This window comes from Pristis pectinata, chromosome 33 (assembly GCF_009764475.1).
Source record: "Pristis pectinata isolate sPriPec2 chromosome 33, sPriPec2.1.pri, whole genome shotgun sequence".
Classification (NCBI taxonomy): Eukaryota; Metazoa; Chordata; class Chondrichthyes; order Rhinopristiformes; family Pristidae; genus Pristis; species Pristis pectinata.
The window spans coordinates 5,868,881-5,891,800 of NC_067437.1; the positions used below are offsets into that span (position 1 = coordinate 5,868,881).

At 42.0% G+C, this 22,920-nt stretch overlaps 1 protein-coding gene across 2 annotated transcripts in view; it reads right to left on the bottom strand.

Moving 5' to 3' along the window:
- LOC127585490 (casein kinase I) overlaps positions 1–22,920 on the bottom strand; it is a 50,122-nt gene that overhangs the window by 21,521 nt on the left and 5,681 nt on the right. For both annotated transcript variants that reach the window (XM_052042981.1, XM_052042980.1), the window contains exons 3-4: positions 9,543–9,653; positions 2,886–3,034 (exon numbers count right to left, since the gene is read on the bottom strand). In XM_052042981.1, the coding sequence (XP_051898941.1) occupies positions 2,886–3,034; positions 9,543–9,653 (260 nt within the window). The remainder of the gene's footprint in view (positions 1–2,885; positions 3,035–9,542; positions 9,654–22,920) is intronic.

Sequence of the window (22,920 nt, forward strand, 5' to 3'; positions counted from 1 at the left end):
GTCACATTATACAAGTGATAATGAACCCGATTCTGAAGCAGCAGCAATGATCAACTTTAAGGACACTTTAGTGACAGGAAACCATCTTTTGCAAGTAAAACTCTTTCCTGCTGATAAAGTTAATTAGCAACAGCTCGCTTTGCTTTCTTAGCAATATTATTCAGATTTGTTTGTTTACCCACAACTACAGAACATAGAACAGTACAGCACAATACAGGCCCTTCGGCCCACAATGTTGTGCTGACCTTTCAACCACGCACAAGACTAACCCCTTCCTCCTACATATCCCCCTATTTTAAATTCCTCCATATGCTTATCTAACAATCTCTTGAATTTGACCGATGTATCTGCCTCCTCCACCACCCCAGGCAAGGCATTCCATGCCCCAACCACTCTCTGGGTAAAATACCTTCCTCTGACATCTCCCTTGAACTTCCCATCCATTACCTTAAAGCCATGCCCTCTTGCATTGAGCATTGGTGCCCTGGGAAAGAGGTGCTGGCTGTCCACTCTATCTATTCCCCTTAATATTTTGTACACCTCTATCATGTCTCCCCTCTCCAATGAGTAAAGCCCCAGCTCCCTTAGTCTCTCCTCATAATCCATACTCTCCAATCCAGGCAGCATCCTGGTAAATCTCCTCTGCACCCTTTCCAACGCTTCCACATCCTTCCTATGATGAGGCGACCAGAACTGGACACAGTACTCTAAGTGTGGTCTAACCAGAGTTTTCTAGAGCTGCGTCATTACCTCACGGCTCTTAAACTCGATCCCACGGCTTATGGCTTTATTCAAATTTGTTTGTCTGTTTACCCATAACCAACTACCATTGTTTGAATGAGCAGGCTGGTGTGCAAGGCAGTTGTATGCATTGGCCATTTGATGCATCCCTTGTCTGCTGACGCTGGAGAAGTACAAGTAACAATGCTTTGCATTTATATAGCAACTTTAAACAGTTACTCCTACAGTGCTTCACTGGAACGATATCAGACTATAATGGCACGAGTCAACAAAACCTGACAAGCTACAACAGCAAGCAAGTTAACTTTAAAATCAGGAGGTAGGCTTTGAAGAGGAAGAGTTGCTTGGAATCCTTAGGAGCCAAGCGCTGAAGGCATAGCTGTTAATTGTGGAGTTCTGAGAAATCAGGGGTGATGATAGGTCAGTACAGGCGTGAAAAAAGGGTGCTGAAGAGGCAGATCAAGCTGGATGGAGTGGGTGGAGTGAGTCCTGGCATGGTAGCATAGCGGTTAGCAAGACATTAAACTGTGGCCTGGATTCCCATCAGATGGATGCGAGCAAATCCACGGCACTATGCATTTGATCGGGGAGAAATTCGTCATCAATCCACAGGCTGTTCAGAAAAGGCTGAAAGCAGCATAGAAGTCAGGATTCGGCATAATCAAAAGAGCCCACATTGATTTGTCAAGGCAAGGCTATGCATGACTGAGAAGGATGAATATTTGAGATAACAAAGCTGAAGTAGCAAACTTAAATGAAGTCGATGTTTATGGTAGTAAGGTGTTTCACAATGACCTACATGGTAGACAGATCAAGAGAGCAAACCCATGACATTCAAGGGAGAGCAGCAAGTTGGATTAAAATTTAACTTGGTGGGCGAAAGTAAAGGTCAGTGGGAGTTTCAGTGACCGAGGCTTTTTGATGCACAGTTCCCTTGGGCTCAGTACTAGATGGTTTCTTGTGATACATATTAAATGACATATTTAACACCAGTTCCACAATCAAGCTTCTGGATGATACCAAAAAGTTGACAGGGACTTGTTTTCGAAAAGCAATTCATTCATTGGATGTGGATGTTACTGACAATGCCAGCATTTGTTGCCCATCTTCAATTGCCCCTCAACTGAGGCAGTTAAGACTCAACCACACTGGGGGTCTGGATTCATATACCGGTCAACTGGGTAGTACAAGAAAATTGGGGGTGGGGGCGGGGGCGTGGAATATTAAAAGAAATTAATAGAAGGACCCAGGAATACACAATTACAAAACCCTGGACAGATAGCTAATGATAGTACATGGGATGCTTCTGTTTTTGAAACAAGCTCAAGTAGACTAGTTATGATGTCAAAACTAAGTGCTGGTCACTATGCTACAGTAAGGATTGATAGCATTTGATGACGTACAGGAGATTGGAGAGGATGGTTCTGGAGAGATCACCTGGGCTGGAAGCTGCTTTCTTTGCAAAGAGATTCAAGTGAGGCGTAAAAAATTATGTCAGCTGAACGAGGGGGATTGACTTCTCTTGGCAGAAGGGGGTGACACAGATTCATGGAAGAACTAGAGGGGAAAAGGGGAAAAAAAAATACATTTTTCAACCCAAAAGAGTTGTGAGTCTTGAAGTCACTGCAGAAACCCTCATCACATTTTGGAAGTACCTGGATGAATACACGAGGTAGAAGCTACAGGACTCTCGACCATGAGCTCAGGAGAGGAGCAACGCAAATACCTTAATAACCCAAATACTCTAATGGCCGTCATGGACAGATACAATGCGTTAGAAATTTCTATGATTCAATACGTGTGTCAATTTTAACGATATGAAAATCTGGTCAACAACGGAACCAATGATTGCTAATTAACTAGTCCATTCCCCATTTAAGAATGGTGACTAAACTTCAGAAAGTACTGCCTGAAAAAGCCGCTTTGCAAATGCAAGCTTTTTTTTGGAGCGAAAAAGAATATTGCTGGAAGAGAGGTCAGACAGAAGATGGGTGGACAAAGTTTGGCAAAAATTAGAACACAGAAGAGAATTGTTAATTGTGCCAACATATGCTTCAGTGGTTCCATCAGAATATATTCAACCCCTCCCCATTTTCCAGTTGCACTGCACAAATTAACTGTAAATTCAGAGTGAAAATCCATACCATCTGGTCTGCAAGGAGGAGCACAGTCTTCAGGCTGAACTTGCGCGAGCAGAAGTTGAAGAGGTCCTCGAGACTAGGACCAAGCAGCTCCATCACCATCACATTGTAATCTCCTTCTGCACCACACCATTTAATTGAAGGAATTCCAACTGCAGAAAACATAGAATCCAAAATGTCACACACAATTTCCAAGCAACAACAGGTTAATAATAACAACAACATATAATCTGCTCAATTGACATTGTTACCAGCTGCTGTAAATGCCAGGAAACTACACTTGGCTGAAAATTGTGGTCACTGCAATGTGCTGACAATATACCATTTACACATGACCCAATTGTTTTTACTATGCAACCGACACGTGTTGGTGACTCAAGATTTCAATGTTTTTCTCCAACAAGCAGCTAATACATACAATACCCAACCCCGTCAGACACCATTACCAACCCCTTTGGATCAAAGATTCAGTGCTGTGCACACATTCGTGCAGACAACCATTCCAGCTGGACTACTCCAGTGCAGCTTAAACACAAAAATAGACATATAAATCACACAAGCCCATGTGTCTGGGCACATGCCACTTTCAGCAAGAAATATCCTGAACTGGTTAGGAAATCTTTGGGCCTCAAGTATTTAAAGAAACATTGGTTTTGTTTGCAGTAGTCTTGGACTGCAATAACGTTAAATTCTCAATTAGTATGGAGACAACTATTACACACAGCAAATCCAAACATGTAGCTTCCTCACTTGTCATTGTTTAATCATACTCAAATCTGAGGGAAGATTGTTAAACTTTCCCCACAGGCAAACTCCTTTTAATTCCCAGAAAAATCTCTCATACACACAGATGTCTATGCAGTTGGAGAAGGAAAAGAATGAATCTTAGAGCAGCAAATTTGGCATTAGAGTATATGACCACACTCCTCTGGAAGTACATAATGGACACTTAATATTACGCATGGACAATAATTTAAACATAAAAGCTCCTGCTTTTGGCAGCTATCGAGTGAGTGGGCAACTATGGATCTTGGGCAAGGATATTTGACTGCAATGCCTTCCTTTTGACACTCAAGACATTTCACATCCAATGTCACACATGAACAATGGGTGAGAAAAAGTGAAGAGGTGAGCAGCATCAATAGAAGAATTGCCCAAAGAGCTGGCAATTTCTCAAGATCATCAAACCCAGGCCAATCGTCCAGTTCAGCACTACGAAAGGCCTCCACATTCAGCCAAGACAGACACCCACCTGTCTTCACAGATTCATACAAGGCCCTGGTCATGGTATGGGCAGGGTAGCAAAATGGGTGGAGAATTGGCTGGTTGGCAGGAAGCAAAGGGTGGAAATAAAAGGATCTCGTTCTGGTTGGTTACCGGTTACTAGTGGTGTGCCGCAGGGGTCGGTGTTGGGGCCTCTCCTTTTTACCTTGTACATCAATGATTTGGATGATGGAATAAATGGTTGTGTGGCTAAGTTTGCGGATGACACCAAGATAAGTGGAGGAGTAGGGAGCATAGAGGAAATAGAAAGAATGCAGAGGGACCTAGACAGTTTAGGAGAATGGGCAAGAAAATGGCAGATGAGATTCAATGTTGAGAAATGTGCAGTTGTACACTTTGGAAGTAGAAATAAGCGGGTAGATTATTATCTAGAAGGAGAGAAGATTGATAGTGCGGTAGTACAAAGGGACTTGGGGGTACTTATACGAGATACCTTAAAAGTTAACCACCAGGTTGGATCGGTGGTTAAGAAAGCGAATGCTATGTTGGCATTCATCTCGAGAGGTATAGTGTATAAAAGTAAGGAAGTGTTGATGAGGCTCTACGGGGCGCTAGTGAGGCCTCATTTGGAATACTGTGCGCAGTTTTGGGCCCCGCATCTTAGGAAGGATGTGCTGACGTTGGAGAGGGTTCAGAGGAGATTTACGAGAATGATTCCAGGAATGAAAGGGCTTAAGTACGATGAGCGTTTGTCGGCTCTTGGACTGTACTCGCTGGAGTACAGAAGGATGAGAGGGGACCTCGTAGCGACATTTAAAATGTTGACAGGTAAGGATAGAGTAGATGTGGCTAGGCTGTTTCCCTTGGTGGGCGTGTCCAGGACCAGAGGGCACAATCTTAGAATTAGAGGGTACAGTTTCAAGACAGAGATGAGGAGAAGTTTCTTTACCCAGAGGGTGGTGAAATTGTGGAACTCCTTGCCACGCACAGCAGTGGAGGCCAGATCAGTGGGGGTGTTCAAGGAGGAGATAGACAGATATCTAAATAGTCAGGGTATCAAGGGATATGGGGATAAGGCTGGCAAATGGGATTAGAATAGTTTTTTTTTTTCTCTCTCTTTTTTTCCCACCCCATTTCTTTTTCCCTTTTCCTTGGAGCAGACTCGATGGGCCGAATGGCCTGCTTCTGCTCCCTTATCTTGTGATCTTGTGATCTTGTGATCTTGTGATCAATGACATCCACTTAACCATGTGGAAAATTCTTCAAGTAATGCCTGTTCACAAAAAGCAGGCCAAACCCAATCTGGCTAATCATTCTGCTATCAGAGCAATCAAGCAGCACTAACTTGCAAAAGACCTACTTACCCATCCCAAGTTTGATTTCACCAAGATAACTCATTTCCAGACCTCATCATAGCCTTGGTCCAAACATGGGACAAAAATGAATTCCAGAAATAAGAGTAACTGTGCTTGACATCAAGATAACATTTGACCAGGTGTAGAATCAGGAACTCTAGTTAAACTGAAACCAATGGGCATCAAAAGTGAAAAAGCTCAGTGGCTGGAATCACAACTTGCACAAAGGAGATGGTTGTGATCATTGAAGGTTAAATCACTCCAGCCCTTGAACATCACTGTGGTCCAACCATCTTTAGCCATTTCATCAATGACCTCCATTCCACCACAAAGTCAGCAGTAAGGATGCTTGCCAATGATTACACAATGTTCAGTTCCTTTTGTACCTTGTCAGCAAATGAAGCAGCTCCTGGCTGTATGCAGCAAGACCGAGACAAAATTCAGGGGTACGACTGGATAGTGCCAAAGGAATGCCAGGCATCACCAAATGTCTAACCACCTACCCTTGACATTCAATGGCATTGCCACCACTGAATCTGCCACCGTCAACATCCCAAGGGCCACCAACGATCGTGCTTTTCAAACAGGTACATTAAAGGGGGGGGAAACTCAGAAGCAGCAATTCCCAAAGTAAACAGATATTTTTATTTTACCCAAGACTTCATGTATATGCCACTTAAATTCTGAAACGTCAGTTCTTTTTTTAAAAAAAATTACCGGCAGCAATTCACTACATTCTGGTGGTATACCAGTTAAAGGAAGTTCCTTCAACTTTGTTTTTTTTTAATGCCACGGAAGAGGAAATTAGATCCCCATATGAAAAACCCTATTACAACCATTTTAAAATTCAATGAGAAACTTCTAAAAGGTTGAACATGTTCGCAGACACATGGCACAGAGTTAAAATATAGAAGCTGGTCATTACATCCAAACCACCCATGCAAGTGCTCTGGTTTCACACAGGCCTCCCAACTTACTGCATCACTATCACAGCCTTCTCTTCCTTTCTCCTTCACTGTTAGATACATTCTTGCATGGAGTAACTGCATTTCATAACAGAGATGCACTCAGAATATTCCACATCCCTGCCACTAAAAAGCAGCTTCACCTGAAAACAAGGATTTAATCACCGACCATTTATGACCCCTAACATTATCCTCTCCACAGAAAGATCTCTGCCTTTCACACCAGTGCAATTCTGAAGACTTTTGGGCCACCCCTCACCCTGCCCCGTCCTGGAGCCTCAAGTCCGCTTAGCACCTCTCCTTTTCTCTCTGCAATCACCCATCCTTTTTCTTTGACAATTCTCAGCTGGAAGCCAGTGTCTTGGTTACTATTTTGCTCAGATATACAGGCAGACGGCTTTCCAGGCCAACTTTACTAGAAAGGCATTGGGAGCCTTTAGTTGTAAAACGGTGAGAACGTGGGTTGTTTCTCACTAATACTGATTTGAGAAAATGTGTACATGGGGGTTTGGTAAATCAGCAACTTGTGGGATTGAAAAGACAACTGGATATTGAATGTTCAGGCAGAAAGCAGAATCCAAGCAAATAGATAAATGCCAAAGACAAATTCAAAGAGGACCCAAAATAAAAAGGCTGGTGGGATGAAGAGGCAGCACAGCCACAACGAGCCAAATGGCCTCAGATTTGCTGCAGTTCCATAGAGTGGTCTGGTACTACAAGCATGGCTGCATACATCACCAAATCATTCTCAAGAACAAAACTGTAAATAGAGGATTCAAGTATATTTCAACCAAAACTAGATACTAAATTTTGTGTAAGTAACACTTTATTCTGCATCCTGCTATTGCCTTTTTCCCCTTTTACTACCTCGATGTACTGATGTGATGAAATCTGTATGGATGGCATGAAAACAAAGTTTTTCCCACTGTACCTCAGTGCATGTAACAACAATTAACCAAAATTACATTTTTATCCTGCAACGAAACAAAGACAGATTAGCGCCCAAAACAAGTCTTAAAAGTCTTTGCCACAACTTGCCCTTCAGTCTTTGCCATTGACAAGCGTAGTATTACAAAAATTGTATTGCCACACAACCCAAATCAACTTACGATATTGTAGACCTTGTGCAATAAAACTTCTTTCACCCCAATTTTTATCAAGTGGGAGAGTTCTGCTCCATGTAGTATAGAACGGTAAATATTTGTATCACTTTTTTCTAACAGAGTTCAATAAATGAAATTAACGCAATCCAATATTGCAAAAAAAAATTTTCCCACAGGAATACTCAATTCAGTACAAATCAGGATATTCTTTGGCTAAACAGTCTTTCTTGTCAAGATGCAAATGCTCACACCATGAATCACCTCAATCCCACATGGAGTCAGCTTTGTCCAGGGCCATCACTGCCAGGTCTATCATTTATTGTCCACCCCTAACAGGTGAGTGGGGCTATGTCACATTGTGGAACCATTGCACATTTCTGGTGAAGGTACACCTATTAAGAGCATTAGGCAGGTAGTTCCAGCATTTAGACCCAACAGAGAGTATCCAGTATCATACGAAGTCCAGCTGGTGCATTTGCCCATTTTCTGTGAAGTAAGCAGAGAAGAAATGAACACAGCCATTTCACTCCCATCCACTTTCCTTGGCAAGTTCCCCCAAAATATCCAGCCACTGCAACTTGTGCTGTCAGACAGCACAATGCAAATTCAGCCTTTGTCTTCCATTTTGAGATTATTCAAACAAGTCAGCCCAGGTGGAATTGAAAATTGTTGAACAGCACCCAATCCCATCCAGCAGAGCTTGGTTTGTTCATCTGGGTCCACCTCTCATGGGTACCCATACAAAGTTATGCTTTGTAAGAGTAATCTTTCTTGTAATGTGATCTGGTAAATTGGTTGCACACACAGTGGTCAATGACTAGTGAGCAGAGCTTTTCTGGACAGCAAACCACTTGAAGCTTCTGGTATAAAATACTGCATGTGGCCGGTGTGAATTACATTGTATTGCTGCCCAGTTCAAAATCCTTCCCTGACACTTTGCAAAATGTTGAAACTAAGTTTACTCCCCCCATCCCTCCACCAAGTCACTGGGTGCATAATGTTGCTACTCAATAGTCAGACCTTATCTTGAAGGAATCTAGCCACAATTAAAGTTATTTGCAGAGTATCAGTTACCCATACTTTTCATAAAAGTGGAAACATGAAAGTATAGCACAGGAACAGGCCTTTCAGCCCACCATGTCTACAATGACCATGATGCCAATTTAAACTAATGCTATCTACCTGTACAACCCCTCCACTCCCTGCCTGTTCATGTGCCTGTCTAAATGATTAAATGTTGCTACTGTATGTTTCTACTGCCTCTGCTGGAAGCACATTCCAGGCACCTACACTGTGAAATACTTCCCTCAAACCTCCTTCAAGATTCTCCACCTTAAACCCATGCCCTCTGATATTTGACTTTTTCCCCCACCCTGGGGGAAAAAAAAACTATCTATCCTACCTCTGCCTCTCAAACAATACACTTCTATCAGGTTATCTTTCAGTCTCCAGAGTAAACAACTCAAGTTTGCCCGACTTCTCCGCCTAGCTAATACACTCCAAAACCATTTCATCAGTTCTGACACACATTTCCACCACCCCAACTTCAACCAGCTTCACCCTGCTGAAATTCACACGTGGCATTAAATGCTAAATAAATGGACCAAATGTAGCTCTTCAGCCACACTGCAATGGGGACCATTTGGTCAAATGAAAGAAAAACCTTCAAAAGATGGAGAAATACTACTCACAGCTGAATCCCACAACAAAGCTTGACAGTTTAAAATGTCAACAGCTGAATCAATTACATTGACTTTAGTTTGTCCCCTAGTTGGGAATGCTAGACTCACCCACGAATTCACAAGTGTAAAAAGATGTCAAATGGCATCAATTTTTTCAGAAAAGCAGATAACTCATGCAAACAGAAACAGGGTAAATTCCCAAGGCAAACATTGATAACTGGATACCAACTGCAACAAGGCAGGCACAAGCACTGTTGAAGCCAAAGGTCTTTTTGTCAGCTTTCCACTTAATGTTCCAGGTTGGTCTCCACACACTGCTCTGGGCACTCACCTCCTCCTTGCATCATTTTGTAAAACTTGCTCTCAATATGGAGCTGTGGGTGTTTTGTTTTGACACATTCCAACTTTATTGCAACCTCTTCCCCAGTAGCTATGTTCGCACCTGAAAAACAAGAGATAAAAGAATGTAAAAGGAGAAATGTTCCCTCAACAACAAACATGATGGAAGTTTCCCACTTTGGGACCTTCTTCTGCCAACCCAAAACATAGCTCAAAGTGGAGGGAGAAGACGTACTGCTGTCAGTATTGGATAATAACCCATACAACATATTTGAAGTGTTTATTTTACATGAAGTAAGCTCTAACAGGCTTGCTGACAACCTACATGAGTAGGTCTGAAAAGAACTTGTCTGGTGTGCTACTAAACTATTTAAACCCAAAAAGAACAAGCATAATCCATGTTCACAGCTGGATCAGCCAGATTGGTGGGAAATATTTAAACTGGACCCATGGTCTTCCAGCTATACAAAAAAAAGGGTTTCTATCTAAGGGACTCAGAAGTCTTGACAGCTTCTAGGGCTAACTTCAGCTGGTAAAATACCCATAAGCTTCGAGTAACTGACACAATTGAACATTACAAAGGCTACAAGAAACTGCAGATGCTGGAATCTGAAGCAAAATAAAAAGCCGTTGGAGGAGCTCAGCAGGTCAGGTGACATCAGTGAAGGGAAACGGACAGTCAACATTTCGGGTACAGATGAAGTGTTATCTGACCATTTCCCTCTACAGATGCTGCCTGACCTGCTGAGTTCCTCCAGCAGTTTGTTTTTTTGTCATTACAAAGGCCACAGTCTGTCAGGCTTGCATCAATGGGTGGCAGAATGTAACCTTATCAAATTACAAGCCAGCATCTGACAGGCTTTTAAACATCAGAAAAGACATTGCACAGAGAAGCCAACCACCCCAATTCTGCCTTCACAAAACAGACCAGTTATCTTTTGGATCAGGAGTTCCACGTTGTGCACACCAAGTACTTCCAGTCACAAGGGAACACCTTTTGCAACAGATTTCCAACTGGGAAAGAAATGACACCAAACCTGCAGCAAGAGACCAACCGGACCAAAGAACCATCCATGTCAGCTTGCAGAGGAATAGTGGAATGACAACATACTTGTTAACAGCATCTTTCAAAGCCTCAGGATGTCAAAATGCTTAACAGTCAATATGCACAGTAGTGTAGCGGTTAGCATAATACCATTACAGCGCCAGCGACCTGGGTTCAATTCCGGCCGCTGTCTGTAAGGAGTTTGTACGTTCTCCCCGTGTCTGTGTGGGTTTCCTCCGGGTGCTCCGGTTTCCTCCCACATTCCAAAGACGTATGGGTTAGGAAGTTGTGGGCATGCTACGTTGGCGCCGGGAGTGTGGCGACACTTGCGGGCTGCCCCCAGAGCACTCTACACAAAAGATGCATTTCAATGTGTGTTGCGATGTACATGTGACTAATAAAAGACATCTTATCTTACATTTTGAAGTGTGGTTGTTATTGTAATGATGATGAGCATTAGCCAATTTACTGACACTAAATAAGTGACTGAATCATGCCAGGGATGACTTCCTACTTTTCCTTCAAAGAACCCAGGCTGTTATAACGGAAGGGTCTTCTGTTTAAATTTTCACAGCAGCCGCCTAAAATTTTGCACACAAGTCTTTGTAGAAGAACTGCAACCTTTTGACGCAGGAGGCAAAGTACGAGTGAGCTTCAACCGATGCAAAGAAGGCATAAAATGGTGGTACCTCCTCTGCAAAGGTTTCATTGCCAAGTCCTGTACATGTTTCCAATTGCGCCTTTGTATTGAGTGTGACCAATCACCAGAAGCATAATTTGCAGCCAGGGCAAATTCCATGCTCTTTTCTTGAAGAAGACCAAATGAATCTCCCAACAATTTCCTGCCACACAGCTTATGCCTGGATGCTGTGGTACCCTAATGGAAGCAGCTAGGTTGCTCATTTACAAAGACTGCAACTAAGTAAGAATGCGTGCTATCACAAGAACAGCATGCAGATCAAGTCTTTGCAAGCAAGGCTGGCTGAATAAATGTTATAATTTCCAACCAAGCAATATTTAAAATGTAGGGCTATAGAATTCAGGAATGAAAATAATTTCTAGCACAAGGCCACATTTTTGCTTTTCCAAAACAAGGCAGCTGCTGCTGTCACAGCTGACAATAAATGAGAAATCAGATTAATGAAATTAAGATCACACAAGAGGATGCAATGCAAGAAAATAAAATTTTTGTCCTTGTTAAAGAAAATATAAATGATAGCAAGATACCTTCCATTTACAATATCAGTTCTGATTTAGTTGTAGAGTCAAGTGGCTGTCAGTTCAAGTCCCAATCTGGGCAAGTGAACACACGAATCTACTCCTGACATGCCGATATAATAACCAAATGAGTTCTGCACTACTTCAAGTACAGTCCTTTTGATGACATCTTAAACTAAAATCCCAGTCTGTCCCCTCAGATGGAAACAAAAGCTTTCATGGCACTATTTTCAAGAACAGAGGATCTCTCCTCAAGGTACTGAGCAACATAGGCAATCCCCAGCTCATGCAAGGGTTCCATTAACTGAATTTTCATCAAATCAAACAATTTTCCACCCCCCCACCCCCAAAACCAACATGTAGATATATCAATCTGATTGCATGGATGTAGGAAGGCAATACACCTTAACAGCAGATTAGTAGCAAATTTCGTTTGAAGTATGATGTCTATGATTATTAAATAATCGGACTGCTGAGTTCAGAACATCAACAACTGCTGATTTTAGTTATGACTGATGTTCGAATTAACAATTTTAGGGAATGTTTTGATTGTTTAATCTAGGGAAGAAATATCAAATTATTTTGTTGTGGGATGGCAATATTTCCATTTCTGATATTTGTGAGGCACTGGACCAACAGCACCCTCAGATTTCTGTATACATGACTACTACGCCCTTTGCACTGTAGTGGATTATTGACAACATCATCCAATTTCTGGTTCAGGAGAAATGTCCTCTTTATGTTGCAGTGATTTTTCTACTGTTCCCCCCCAAAAAAAGAATGAACAGCAGCCAAACTTATTTTTGACGGGGGAAACTTTGTTCAAAGTCAGATCTCCCATAACCCAGGGACTGCCTGTACTTATCCTGCAACCAAGATCAATAATTCATCAACTGGCCACTGTACTGTCTTCAACAGTGACTATCCTTCACAAGTACTTCAGTCCTGCAGGATATTCTAAATAAGGAATGAAAAGGACTACAAATGCAAGTCTCTTTCATGTTGCAGCTTTCACATCCTCAGATATCTAAACCTGCCACAAGTTGCTTTTAATGCATACCCAGTACTCTGTGGGTGAATGAAACAATTAGTCTGCAGAGTTAATCAGGTGTGACCGGATAACCCAGTTTAGCAGAGATCCAAGAGACATCCAGGAGAATTCCTTCCTCTTCACAAAGTCCATAGGTCAACTTAAATAAAACAACAGGGTATTGGTATATTATTGTCACTTGTACCAAGGTACAGTGAAAAACTTGTCTTGCATACCAATCGTACAGGTCAATTCATTACACAGTGCAGTTACATTGAGTTAGTACAGAGTACATTGATGTAGTACAGGTAAAAACAATAACAGTACAGAGTAAAGTGTCACAGCTACAGAGAAAGTGCAGTGCAATAAGGTGCAAGGTCACAACAAGGTAGATCGTGAGGTCAGAGTCCATCTCATCGTACAAGGGAACCATTCAATAGTCTTATCACAGTGGGGTAGAAACTGTCTTTAAATCAGGTTGCAACTGTGACAGAGTACTGAGATAGTGCTGCAGATTAATCCAGATAATGCTCCAGCCTGGATTAAGGGGTCAAGTTCTACCACTGGACCTGAACAGTCAGGTAAAAGACAAAATAAATTATTCAGGAGGGACTAAACAAGATAGACGTGATAGAAAAAGATGCGGAGGACATCAGCAATGTGCCGGTTAGTCAGGAATCTCACGGAATGGAACTGAGTTCAGTTAAGATTACTAGAGAGAAGGTGCTAGGAAAACTAAATGGGCTAAAGATTGATAAGTCTCCCGGACCGGATGAGGTGCATCCCCGGGTTCTGAAGGAGGTGGCTTTAGAGATAGTGGAGGCATTGGTGATAATTTTCCAGGAATCGATAGACTCCGGCATGGTTCCAGAGGACTGGAGGTTCGCAAATGTAGATCCGCTGTATAAGAAAGGAGGGAGGCAGCATAAAGGAAATTACAGTCAGTGACGTCAGTGGTGGGAAAGTTATTGGAATCTATCCTGAAGGATGGGGTTATGCAATACCTAGGAGGTGCAAGGCAAGATAGGTCCTAGCCAACATGGTTTTGTGAAGGGAAGATCCTGCCTGACCAACCTATTGGAGATTTTTAAAGAAATCACAGGTAGGGTGGATAAGGGAGAAGCAGTAGATGTTGTGTATTTAGACTTTCAAAAGGCCTTCGACAAGGTGCTGCATAAGAGACTGATTAATAAGATGAGAGGTCATGGAATTACGGGTAGAATAACAGAATGGGTGGAGCATTGGCTGGTTGGCAGAAGCAAAGGGTGGAAATAAAAGGATCTTGTTCTGGTTGGCTACCGGTTACTAGTGGTGTTCCGCAGGGGTTGGTGTTGGGGCCACTTCTTTTTACCTTGTACGTTAACGATTTGGATGACGGAGTAAATGGTTTTGTGGCTAAGTTTGCGGATGACACCAAGACAGGTGGAGGAAGAGGGAGTATTGAGGAGACAGGAACGTTGCAGAGAGACCTAGATAGTTTAGGAGAATGGGCAAGGAAATGGCAGATGAGATTCAATGTTGAGAAATGTGCAGTTGTACACTTTGGAAACAGAAATAAACGGGCAGATTATTATCTAGAAGGAGAGAAAATTCAAAGTACATAAGTGCAAAGGGACTTGGTGGTCCTCGTGCAGGATACCCTAAAGGTTAACCACCAGGTCGGATCGGTGGTAAAGAAAGCGAATGTTATGTTGGCATTCATTTCGAGAGGTATAGTGTATAAAAATAAGGAAGTGTTGATGAGGCTCTACGGGGCACTAGTGAGGCCTCATTTGGAATACTGTGCGCAGTTTTGGGCCCCATATCTTAGGAAGGATGTGCTGATGTTGGAGAGGGTTCAGAGGAGATTTACCAGGATGATTCCTGGAATGAAAGGGCTTACGTACGATGAGCGTTTGTCGGCTCTTGGACTGTACTCACTGGAGTACAGAAGAATGAGAGGGGACCTCATAGAGACATTTAAAATGTTGAAAGGACTGGACAGAGTAGATGTGGCTAGGCTTGGCGAGTCCAGGACCAGAGGGCACAATCTTAGAATTAGAGGGTACAGTTTCAAAACAGATGAGGAGAAATTTCTTTAGCCAGAGGGTGGCTAATTTGTGGAATTCCTTGCCAGGTACAGCAGTGGAGGCCAGATCATTGGAGGCGTTTAAGGAAGAGATAGATAGATATCTAAATAGTCAGGGTATCAAGGGATATGGGGATAAGGCTGGAAATTGGGATTAGAATAGTTTCCCCCCCCCTCACTCCCACCCCCCCCCATTTCTCATTTCTTTTTCTTTTTTCCCTTTTCCTTGAAGCAGACTCGATGGGCCGAATGGCCTACTTCTGCTCCCTTGTCTTGTGATCTTGTGAAAAATAGGGGGCTATGTGGGAGGGAAGGGTTAGATGGATCTTAGATCAGGATAAAATGAGGGCCGCAGGGTCTATACTGTGCTGTAGTGTTCTGTGTTCTAATGTGACATTTTACCTGGAGAAAACGAGGATTTGTCACTACACATAGTACAGCTAAAAAGGAAGTGGCTAAAAAAAATTGTTTTCACCACTTGTGTGAACTCACTTTTGCAAGGGAAACAAGCAACTGGTGACCCAATTTGCATAATTTATTCATGCATGGGAATGATTCCTTTCCCCAGCACAAAGAAAATGCTCCAAAAATACTGCACACACTAACAATTTGTCACGGAGATGTCAGAGGTAGAAATTTTGACAGCAGAAATAGAAATACAGACTAGTGGCGTGACTCACGAGCACTCAAAGCAATTTAAAAATAAGTAGTTCTAGAAGGAACAGTGGTAAGGAGCGTGTTCCTATGATGGGGACTCATAGCAACAAAGCACGTCACATTTTTCATTTATGTAACATTCCAGTATTGAGTCTCTAAGCCAGAAAAACAGATTTTTCTTTCAAAGAAAATAACTTGTTTGACATTAAGTTTCTCCACCTCTCCCCCAAAGACCTTCTTTAAAAATCTTTGCCCAAGAATTTAGTCAGCTTTTCCCAATATCTTATGTGGCACGTTAAGTTGTTTGATTAACACACTGAGCAATTTAAGCAGCTATTAAGATTTTCCACACCATTTACTCAGTTTTTGTTGAAGACGTAGGAATAAGAGCTGGTTTCCAGATTGGAATCCTTCTATGGACCCCCTGCCCCCAGTTTTACTTTCTCTACCCCAGATAGCTGCTCATTCGTTGAATATATTCAAGCAGATTCATAGATCCTTGGTACAAAAAGAGAACTAACTCCTGCTTTTTGTTTGTGGGCAACTACTCAAAATATAAAGTACTACCATGCAGGGTCCAAAAGCAGGATGTGTTTCTACACCTCTGATCTCCAGGCAGACCAGTGCTGATCTGGCTGAACTTCATTGCTCACATCGGTTCTGTTGGCCAACCCTTGTTGCTGCAGTATATAGAGGTGTAGAAAATCATGAGGGTCATACATAGGGTGAATGTACACAGTCCTTTATTCCCAGGGAAAGGGAACCAAAAACTAGAGAGCATAGGTTCAAAGGGAGAGATTTAAAAAGGGTGATGTGTATATCGAACGAGCTTCCAGAGGAAGTGGTCGAGGACAGGTACATTTAAAAAGACGCTTGGGCAAGTACTTAGATCGGAAAGGTTTAGGAGGGATATGGACCAAACACAGGCAAATGGGACCAGCTTAGATGGGCACCTTGGTTGGCATGGATGAATTGGGCCAAAGTGCCCAATTCTGTGCTGTATTATTCTGATGCTAAAAAATTGAGCAGAAAGCATCGGTGAGTCGCCTTGGCCACTTGACTCCTGCTAGAACAATTTGGAATTTATTGCTGTGCAAGGAGGATGTAGATCTAGTCTTAACTGATGTCAAGGCAGACAAGGGCCTGTATTGCCTCCTACAATTAAGCTCTCACCACAACAACTTCACTTACAGAATCATGGGAGCCTTCAAAAAAAAGGTAAAGAAACTCACAAAAATCCAGTGACTGAATTACCGTAAGCCAATGACTGGCTGGAGAAAAGCAACTTTTAAGAGTAATATTATCATTGAGCATGTTTCAATTTGTCTGAAAGAAAAACAATTTGACTTCCAAATTCCCACACATTAAACCAAGTGATTACTTAGTTCCTGTAAACAAGTAGCTTTGGGTAGTGACTCTTAACGTGATGCAATAACAGAGCACCCTTCCTGTACATCATCTGACTAATGTACAAGCCCAGACAGATCACAAAAGGACTCCACAGACAAGTCTTCACCAATCCTTACTGTACAAGTGCTAACTCCTGCTAGAAAAGCTACAATGGACGGGGCTCAAAAAACACCAATTACTCTCTCCTTGCCCAACATTTTAGCTGGCTACTGAGCAGTGAAGATCAACTAGAGGACCATCTTAAAGTCATACTGCACAGAAACCTTTGGTCCACCATGCCTTTGCCAAGTCAAGTTTATTGTCATGTGTACAAGTACGGTGAGGTACAGGTACAATGAAAAACTTGCTTGCAGAAGCATCACAGGCACTATGCCATATCCATCAAATACCCATCAATAATAATCTCATTGTTCAACTAAGTCTAGGAACACAAGGTAGAGGACCACCAACTGCTTTTGGATTCAAAGAAATTAGACAAGTAATTGGCACAAATAGAACAAAATAAAAAGATGGTAAGCAATGCATTCAAATGAACTCCAAGTTTTCTAAAAGCACCCAACAGACGAGGTCATACTTTGTGCTTGAACCAAATTACTGGATAAGCTTTGCAAAAGCAATCTCAGATTGTTGCTTTATGCAAATAAAAAGTCTCTATTGCTAGGATGAAGCATGGTGCAAGGAAACGACAGATCAGGCAGGGCAGAGTCAGAAGCAAATCAGAATTGTACTCTTGCTTCAAGTACGAGACTCGTAGCCAAGTGCCAGCTTGACAATTGCATTGAATGCCATCTCAGAAAAGCCAATGCACAGGAGCAACATGTCATATACTTCAATTCCCATTGCACACCCAATTTCCTCCAAGTATTTACATTTTTAGATTCAAGAGAAAAATCTGGAAGATCAGACGGATTGCTGGGGGGGATGGGGAGGTGCCTAAAAAGAGAAATCTCATTGAAGCCAACCAGATACTGCAAGGCCTGGATAGAGTGGATGTTTCCATTAGTAGGAGAGTCTAGGATCCGAGGGCACAGCCTCAGAGTAAAGGGATGTCCCTTTAAAACTGAGATGAGGAGGAATTTCTTCAGCCAGAGGGCGGTGAATCTGCAGAATTCCTTGCAACAGAGGGCTGTGGAGGACAAGTCTTGGGTGCATTGAAGGCAGAGATTGATAGGTTCATGATTGGCGGGGGGGGGGGGGGGGGGGTGGGGGTTGGAAAAAAAATGGCAGAGTGGACTTGATAGGCACATGGCCTAATTCTGCTCCTATAATCTCATGGAAGCAGAGCAAAGCTGCGGGTTTGGGTGGGTGGGTGGGGGGGTGGGGCGAGAGAAAAAACATCAAAAGTGGAGTTAGAGAAAAAAAAACTTCCCCTCACTTCAACTAGGCTCTAACATGTGATCCTGCAGTTCATAGTAGTTTCCCCCCACCCACCCTGGCCCACCATAGGCTAGGAATCTTTAGCACCAATAACTTGCCTTCTCAACCAAGAAATGGTACATTGTGGTGCTATAAAAGATATAAAAAAAAAGCACTCACATTCTAAAAGACAAGGGAGAAAGTGCTGTGTAATGCCAAAGTGTTGCTGAGCAACAAATAAATGAAAGATCTAACCCTAGTTAATGACTTTTTAAATCTATGAAATACAGATGGAAATGAAAGACTTACTAGCGGAGTTCTGTTCAAGCCCCAATTTATGTTATTACAGTTGTGGAACACAAGCCAGTTGTAGGACAAGTTGAAACACGTTTAGTTAACTGTACTTCTGCACCAGCTTAGAAGGAATTCAGAATACCTTTTCAACTGACCCACAAAGACTGATTTGGTTTACTATTCCAATGCAAAGTCTTTCTTTTGCTTAAATATCACTTTTCACGACAGCAGGACATTCTAAAGCACTTCACAGCCAATGAAGTACTTTAAATTTATTCACTGCTGTAATGAGGAAAATTTGGCAGGAAGCTTCTACAAACGTCCACATAGTTTCTTTAAACAACACTGAACAATAAACACTGGCAAAGCCTGCCAATAACTCCCAGGTCAAAAGAGGCTTCCATGGTTCCAGCTTAATATCTCTGCTTGAAATTTTACAGAGGTCTCACTGCTTCTTCAGAAAGATCAATGAATTCTCTGTTAAATAACATTTCATCTTCCCAAAGTGAAGCACATACTTAAAAATTATTGATACAGCATTATTAAGTTGAAGCATTCAGTTTAAATTGATGGGAGCTCTATTGGGCAATTTTCATCTTGATCCTTTGTAGAACTGCTCCTTCCCTCCAACTTAAACCATACGGTTAACACCTTGGCTGTCCAAAAAAACTGAATCATTCAATAAATGCAGCATATTTGGTGGCTTTCAAATACGAAAATCCCAGCTGGGTCTTTTGACCTTCTTGACAGCGTTCTGGATCACCTTGTAAGTCCCAGCTAAAACAATGTTAGATGTCTGCCAGTTCAACATTAGAAAGGGGTAGCTACAATCAGATCATCTTATACAACAGGTCCACAACAAATCCAACCTCAGTATAGAACTATATCAAGGCTGTGTCATCACTCTACACTTTCTACTCCACCCCTACCCCCTACTTCATCCCCAAGTTTCCCCACTGGAGTGTGACTAAAGGCAATCTGACACCCCAAGCTCAAATGTTGCGCTGTTGTACAGAAATGCTTGTGTGCAGGTATATTCAGAGCCAGGGTCATACTGGACTTGTTCACTGAAGCATAAAGGATAGACCTTACACTTAACAGTTGTAAAGCAAAGATCCTCTCCCAACCCATTCCTATTGTACAACACCACCTAACGATAAATGTCCTTGACAAGAGACCCTAATAAAAATATTGGGGTCACTTCCCATATCTCTGGAGCTACTCAAAGACAGATTGCTGATGGCAACCACCACTGTGCGCGCTGGTATAACCTTTGGCCTTCAAGCACCCCTTTTCTTCAGAAGATCAAGACCTCAAATCCAGCACTAAACTCAACCTATAGCAAGCAGCAGCGATGCCCATTATCCCGAGACTTGGACTACCTGCAACAGGCACCTTGAAAAGGGATACAACAATATCTTCAAAATCCTCAAGTCTACTGGCAGGATAAGCAAACCAACATCCGCATCCCCTTCCAGACCAACATTCCCAGCAGTGATGCCTTAACTACACAGTCAGCTCCATTATTTGGATGTCTGGTACCAGATTCCCAGAACAAACATGACAGTGTTTAAAATGTGTTAAGTGATTGCCAGGAGGCCACAGGAAGAGATTCAAGGAAGTCCAAAAATTCCTTGAGAAAATAAATGAAACATTGCCACCAACTTCAGGGAATCTCCACCCATGATTACTCAAAGAAACAATTGAGATGACATCAAGAACCCAGGGTCCATGCATCACGGACACACAAGGGAAGCCCAGTGTAAATGGCAGAAGGACTATACCACCTCCAGGCTACTCAACCACCTGCCAAGCATGTCTTGCCCATTCTACAGCAAAATCTGCAAGTCCCACATTGGTCTCTGTCACCTCAGTAACCACAGAACAGGTGGAAGCAAGCCATCCTTGATCCCAAGGGACTGCCCAAGAACAGTAATGCAAAGGATCTTAGAACATTTTACTGTATTAAAGATGCTATGCAAATACAACTGGTTCTTCATTCTATATGGCCTGACTATGATATTCCTTTATATTGACCCAATTTACTTCTGATCCCCTGTTGCAATGTAAACATCTTTACAAATACTACATTAGAAAAAGCAAACTGCTCCGTGATACTCTGGCACACAAATTGAGAATTCAGCTGTGGGTTTGTCCACAGTGCTATTGCTCTGCTGGAGAGCAGCAAGTTTTTTTTGTTTTAAACTTTGAATTACATAATTGTCTCAAGACAAAGTTTCAGAAAAATAGAGCAATTGAAGAACTTGATCAACACTTTTTTTTGGCTTTTAGGAAGCATATTGGCAACATCTGAGAATTTCATTATATTTTGCAAGCTGCAAAACCAGTTCCAACAAATTTGCCTAATCACTACAAAGGAATGTCAAGCTTACATGCTCCCCAATACAGAATGGTTTAGCTTAAACACACCCCGGTAAATGATTGGAAAGCTATCGACTAGCATTATACAAAACCCCACTTTACTCTGCAACCTTATCCTCTGAGCTGTAATGAGCCACCCTTTCATATTTAAGTGGCTTACCATCACCAAGTCCACCACTAACAACAGATTGTTGTTGTTGGAAGTCACCACTGTTGCATGTCTAGTTAACTACTTTTCAGTCAGAGGCTGAATGTCCTGCAGTGACTGACTCACTCAACTCTCCAAAGGTGTCCCACAATTAACATGGCACTAACCCCATACTTGTTACTCTTCAGAGTTGTTACCATAATTTGACACAGATTTGCTCGACTGGACTAGTGCAACACACCACCATACAAAGCAGCCCATTTGATTGGCACCCAACCCTTAAACAAATATTCAACCCCTCCATCACTGGCAGATCATGACTGTTATATAACCACCCATAAAGGAGCAATGCATTTACTCACCTAGGCTACCCCAACAGCACCTCCCAAATTCATAACTTCTAACACGAGGACATGCAAACACATGACAACATTTACCTGCAAGTTCCCCCAAGACAAACACCATCCTGACTTAGAAAGAGATCATTTTTCCTTCATTGTCATTAGGTCAAAACCCTTGACCTCCTTATCCAAAACTGTGCAAGTATCTTCACCAGATACACCACACTGGTTTAAGACAGCACCTCACCACCAATTAGGGAATTGGCAAAAGTTGCTGGACTGGTATCGCACAAACAACTGAAGTTAGCAAATCAAGTGATATTAGTTTCCTTCTCAGGACCTGAATTTCATGGAGAATGTGTACATTTTTAATGTAGCTCAGTTCCAAAGATAAATAACATATTGGAAATGTCGGCTTTTCAGTATCCATACTTCTCTTCAGGAGCAAAAAAAACTGTACAAAATAAAGCCAGCATATCAGTGCAGCTCAAAATCCCAAACCTTGGGGTTTCAATCACATTTTTGAAGAACTATCAGGCTTCAAATGAATCTTGAATAAAATTATAGGATGCAAGCGCAGTGGTTTGTTCCAGGATGGCCAGAAGACCTTCGGTTTGAGGGACATCCTTCCTTAGACCAAATCCTTAGGTCAGGAAACCTCCTTGTTTGACAGCCAAGCATTAACGCTTGAATGGCTAGTCAATGTTTGACAGCCATACAAGGCTGCTTACATTCCCCACTTAAGACAAAAATTGGGCTAGCCAGCCAAGTTTATAAACTAAGCCAGCATTACCAATAATGCAGAATGCCTTCCACAGTGAAGCAGATAGATATCATTCATTAGACATCCAAGATGACAAAAATGTGGGATTTTTGAAACCAAATTAAACTTCAGGAAGATTTGGCAGAGTGAATCATAAATGGAATAACATCCAATGGGTTGGAAAATATACCAGTCCTGACCATACAAAATTAGTAGAGTTTTATTGCATTTTTTCCCCAACATGGTAACACATTCCGTAGTAACATCAATATAGCAAAGCCCCCATGCTGCTGGCCCTGCTGAGTAACCCAAGTATTTTCTGTACAATTTTAGAACACTATTGATAAAAGTGGAACATCTCACAAAGTGCAGGAGGTTGGCTTCAAAATAGCACCCAAGCAAAAAAAAACAGATTTGGGAACATTTGACACCTAATCAAAGTTCAGTAGAAGTTGGCAAAACAAAAAAAACCACAGCTTTGCCTTTCAACTTCCTGATTTGACACAAAGAAATTTCAATTAACCAGAATTTGTTATACGCCTCCTTAGTTTCAATATGTACAATCAAAAATAGAAGTGGAAAAGAAATCAAATCCACTGTGTAAAGCAAATAAATCAAACGATAAGGAGCCAAATTTCTGAGAAAAAGAACTAAGATA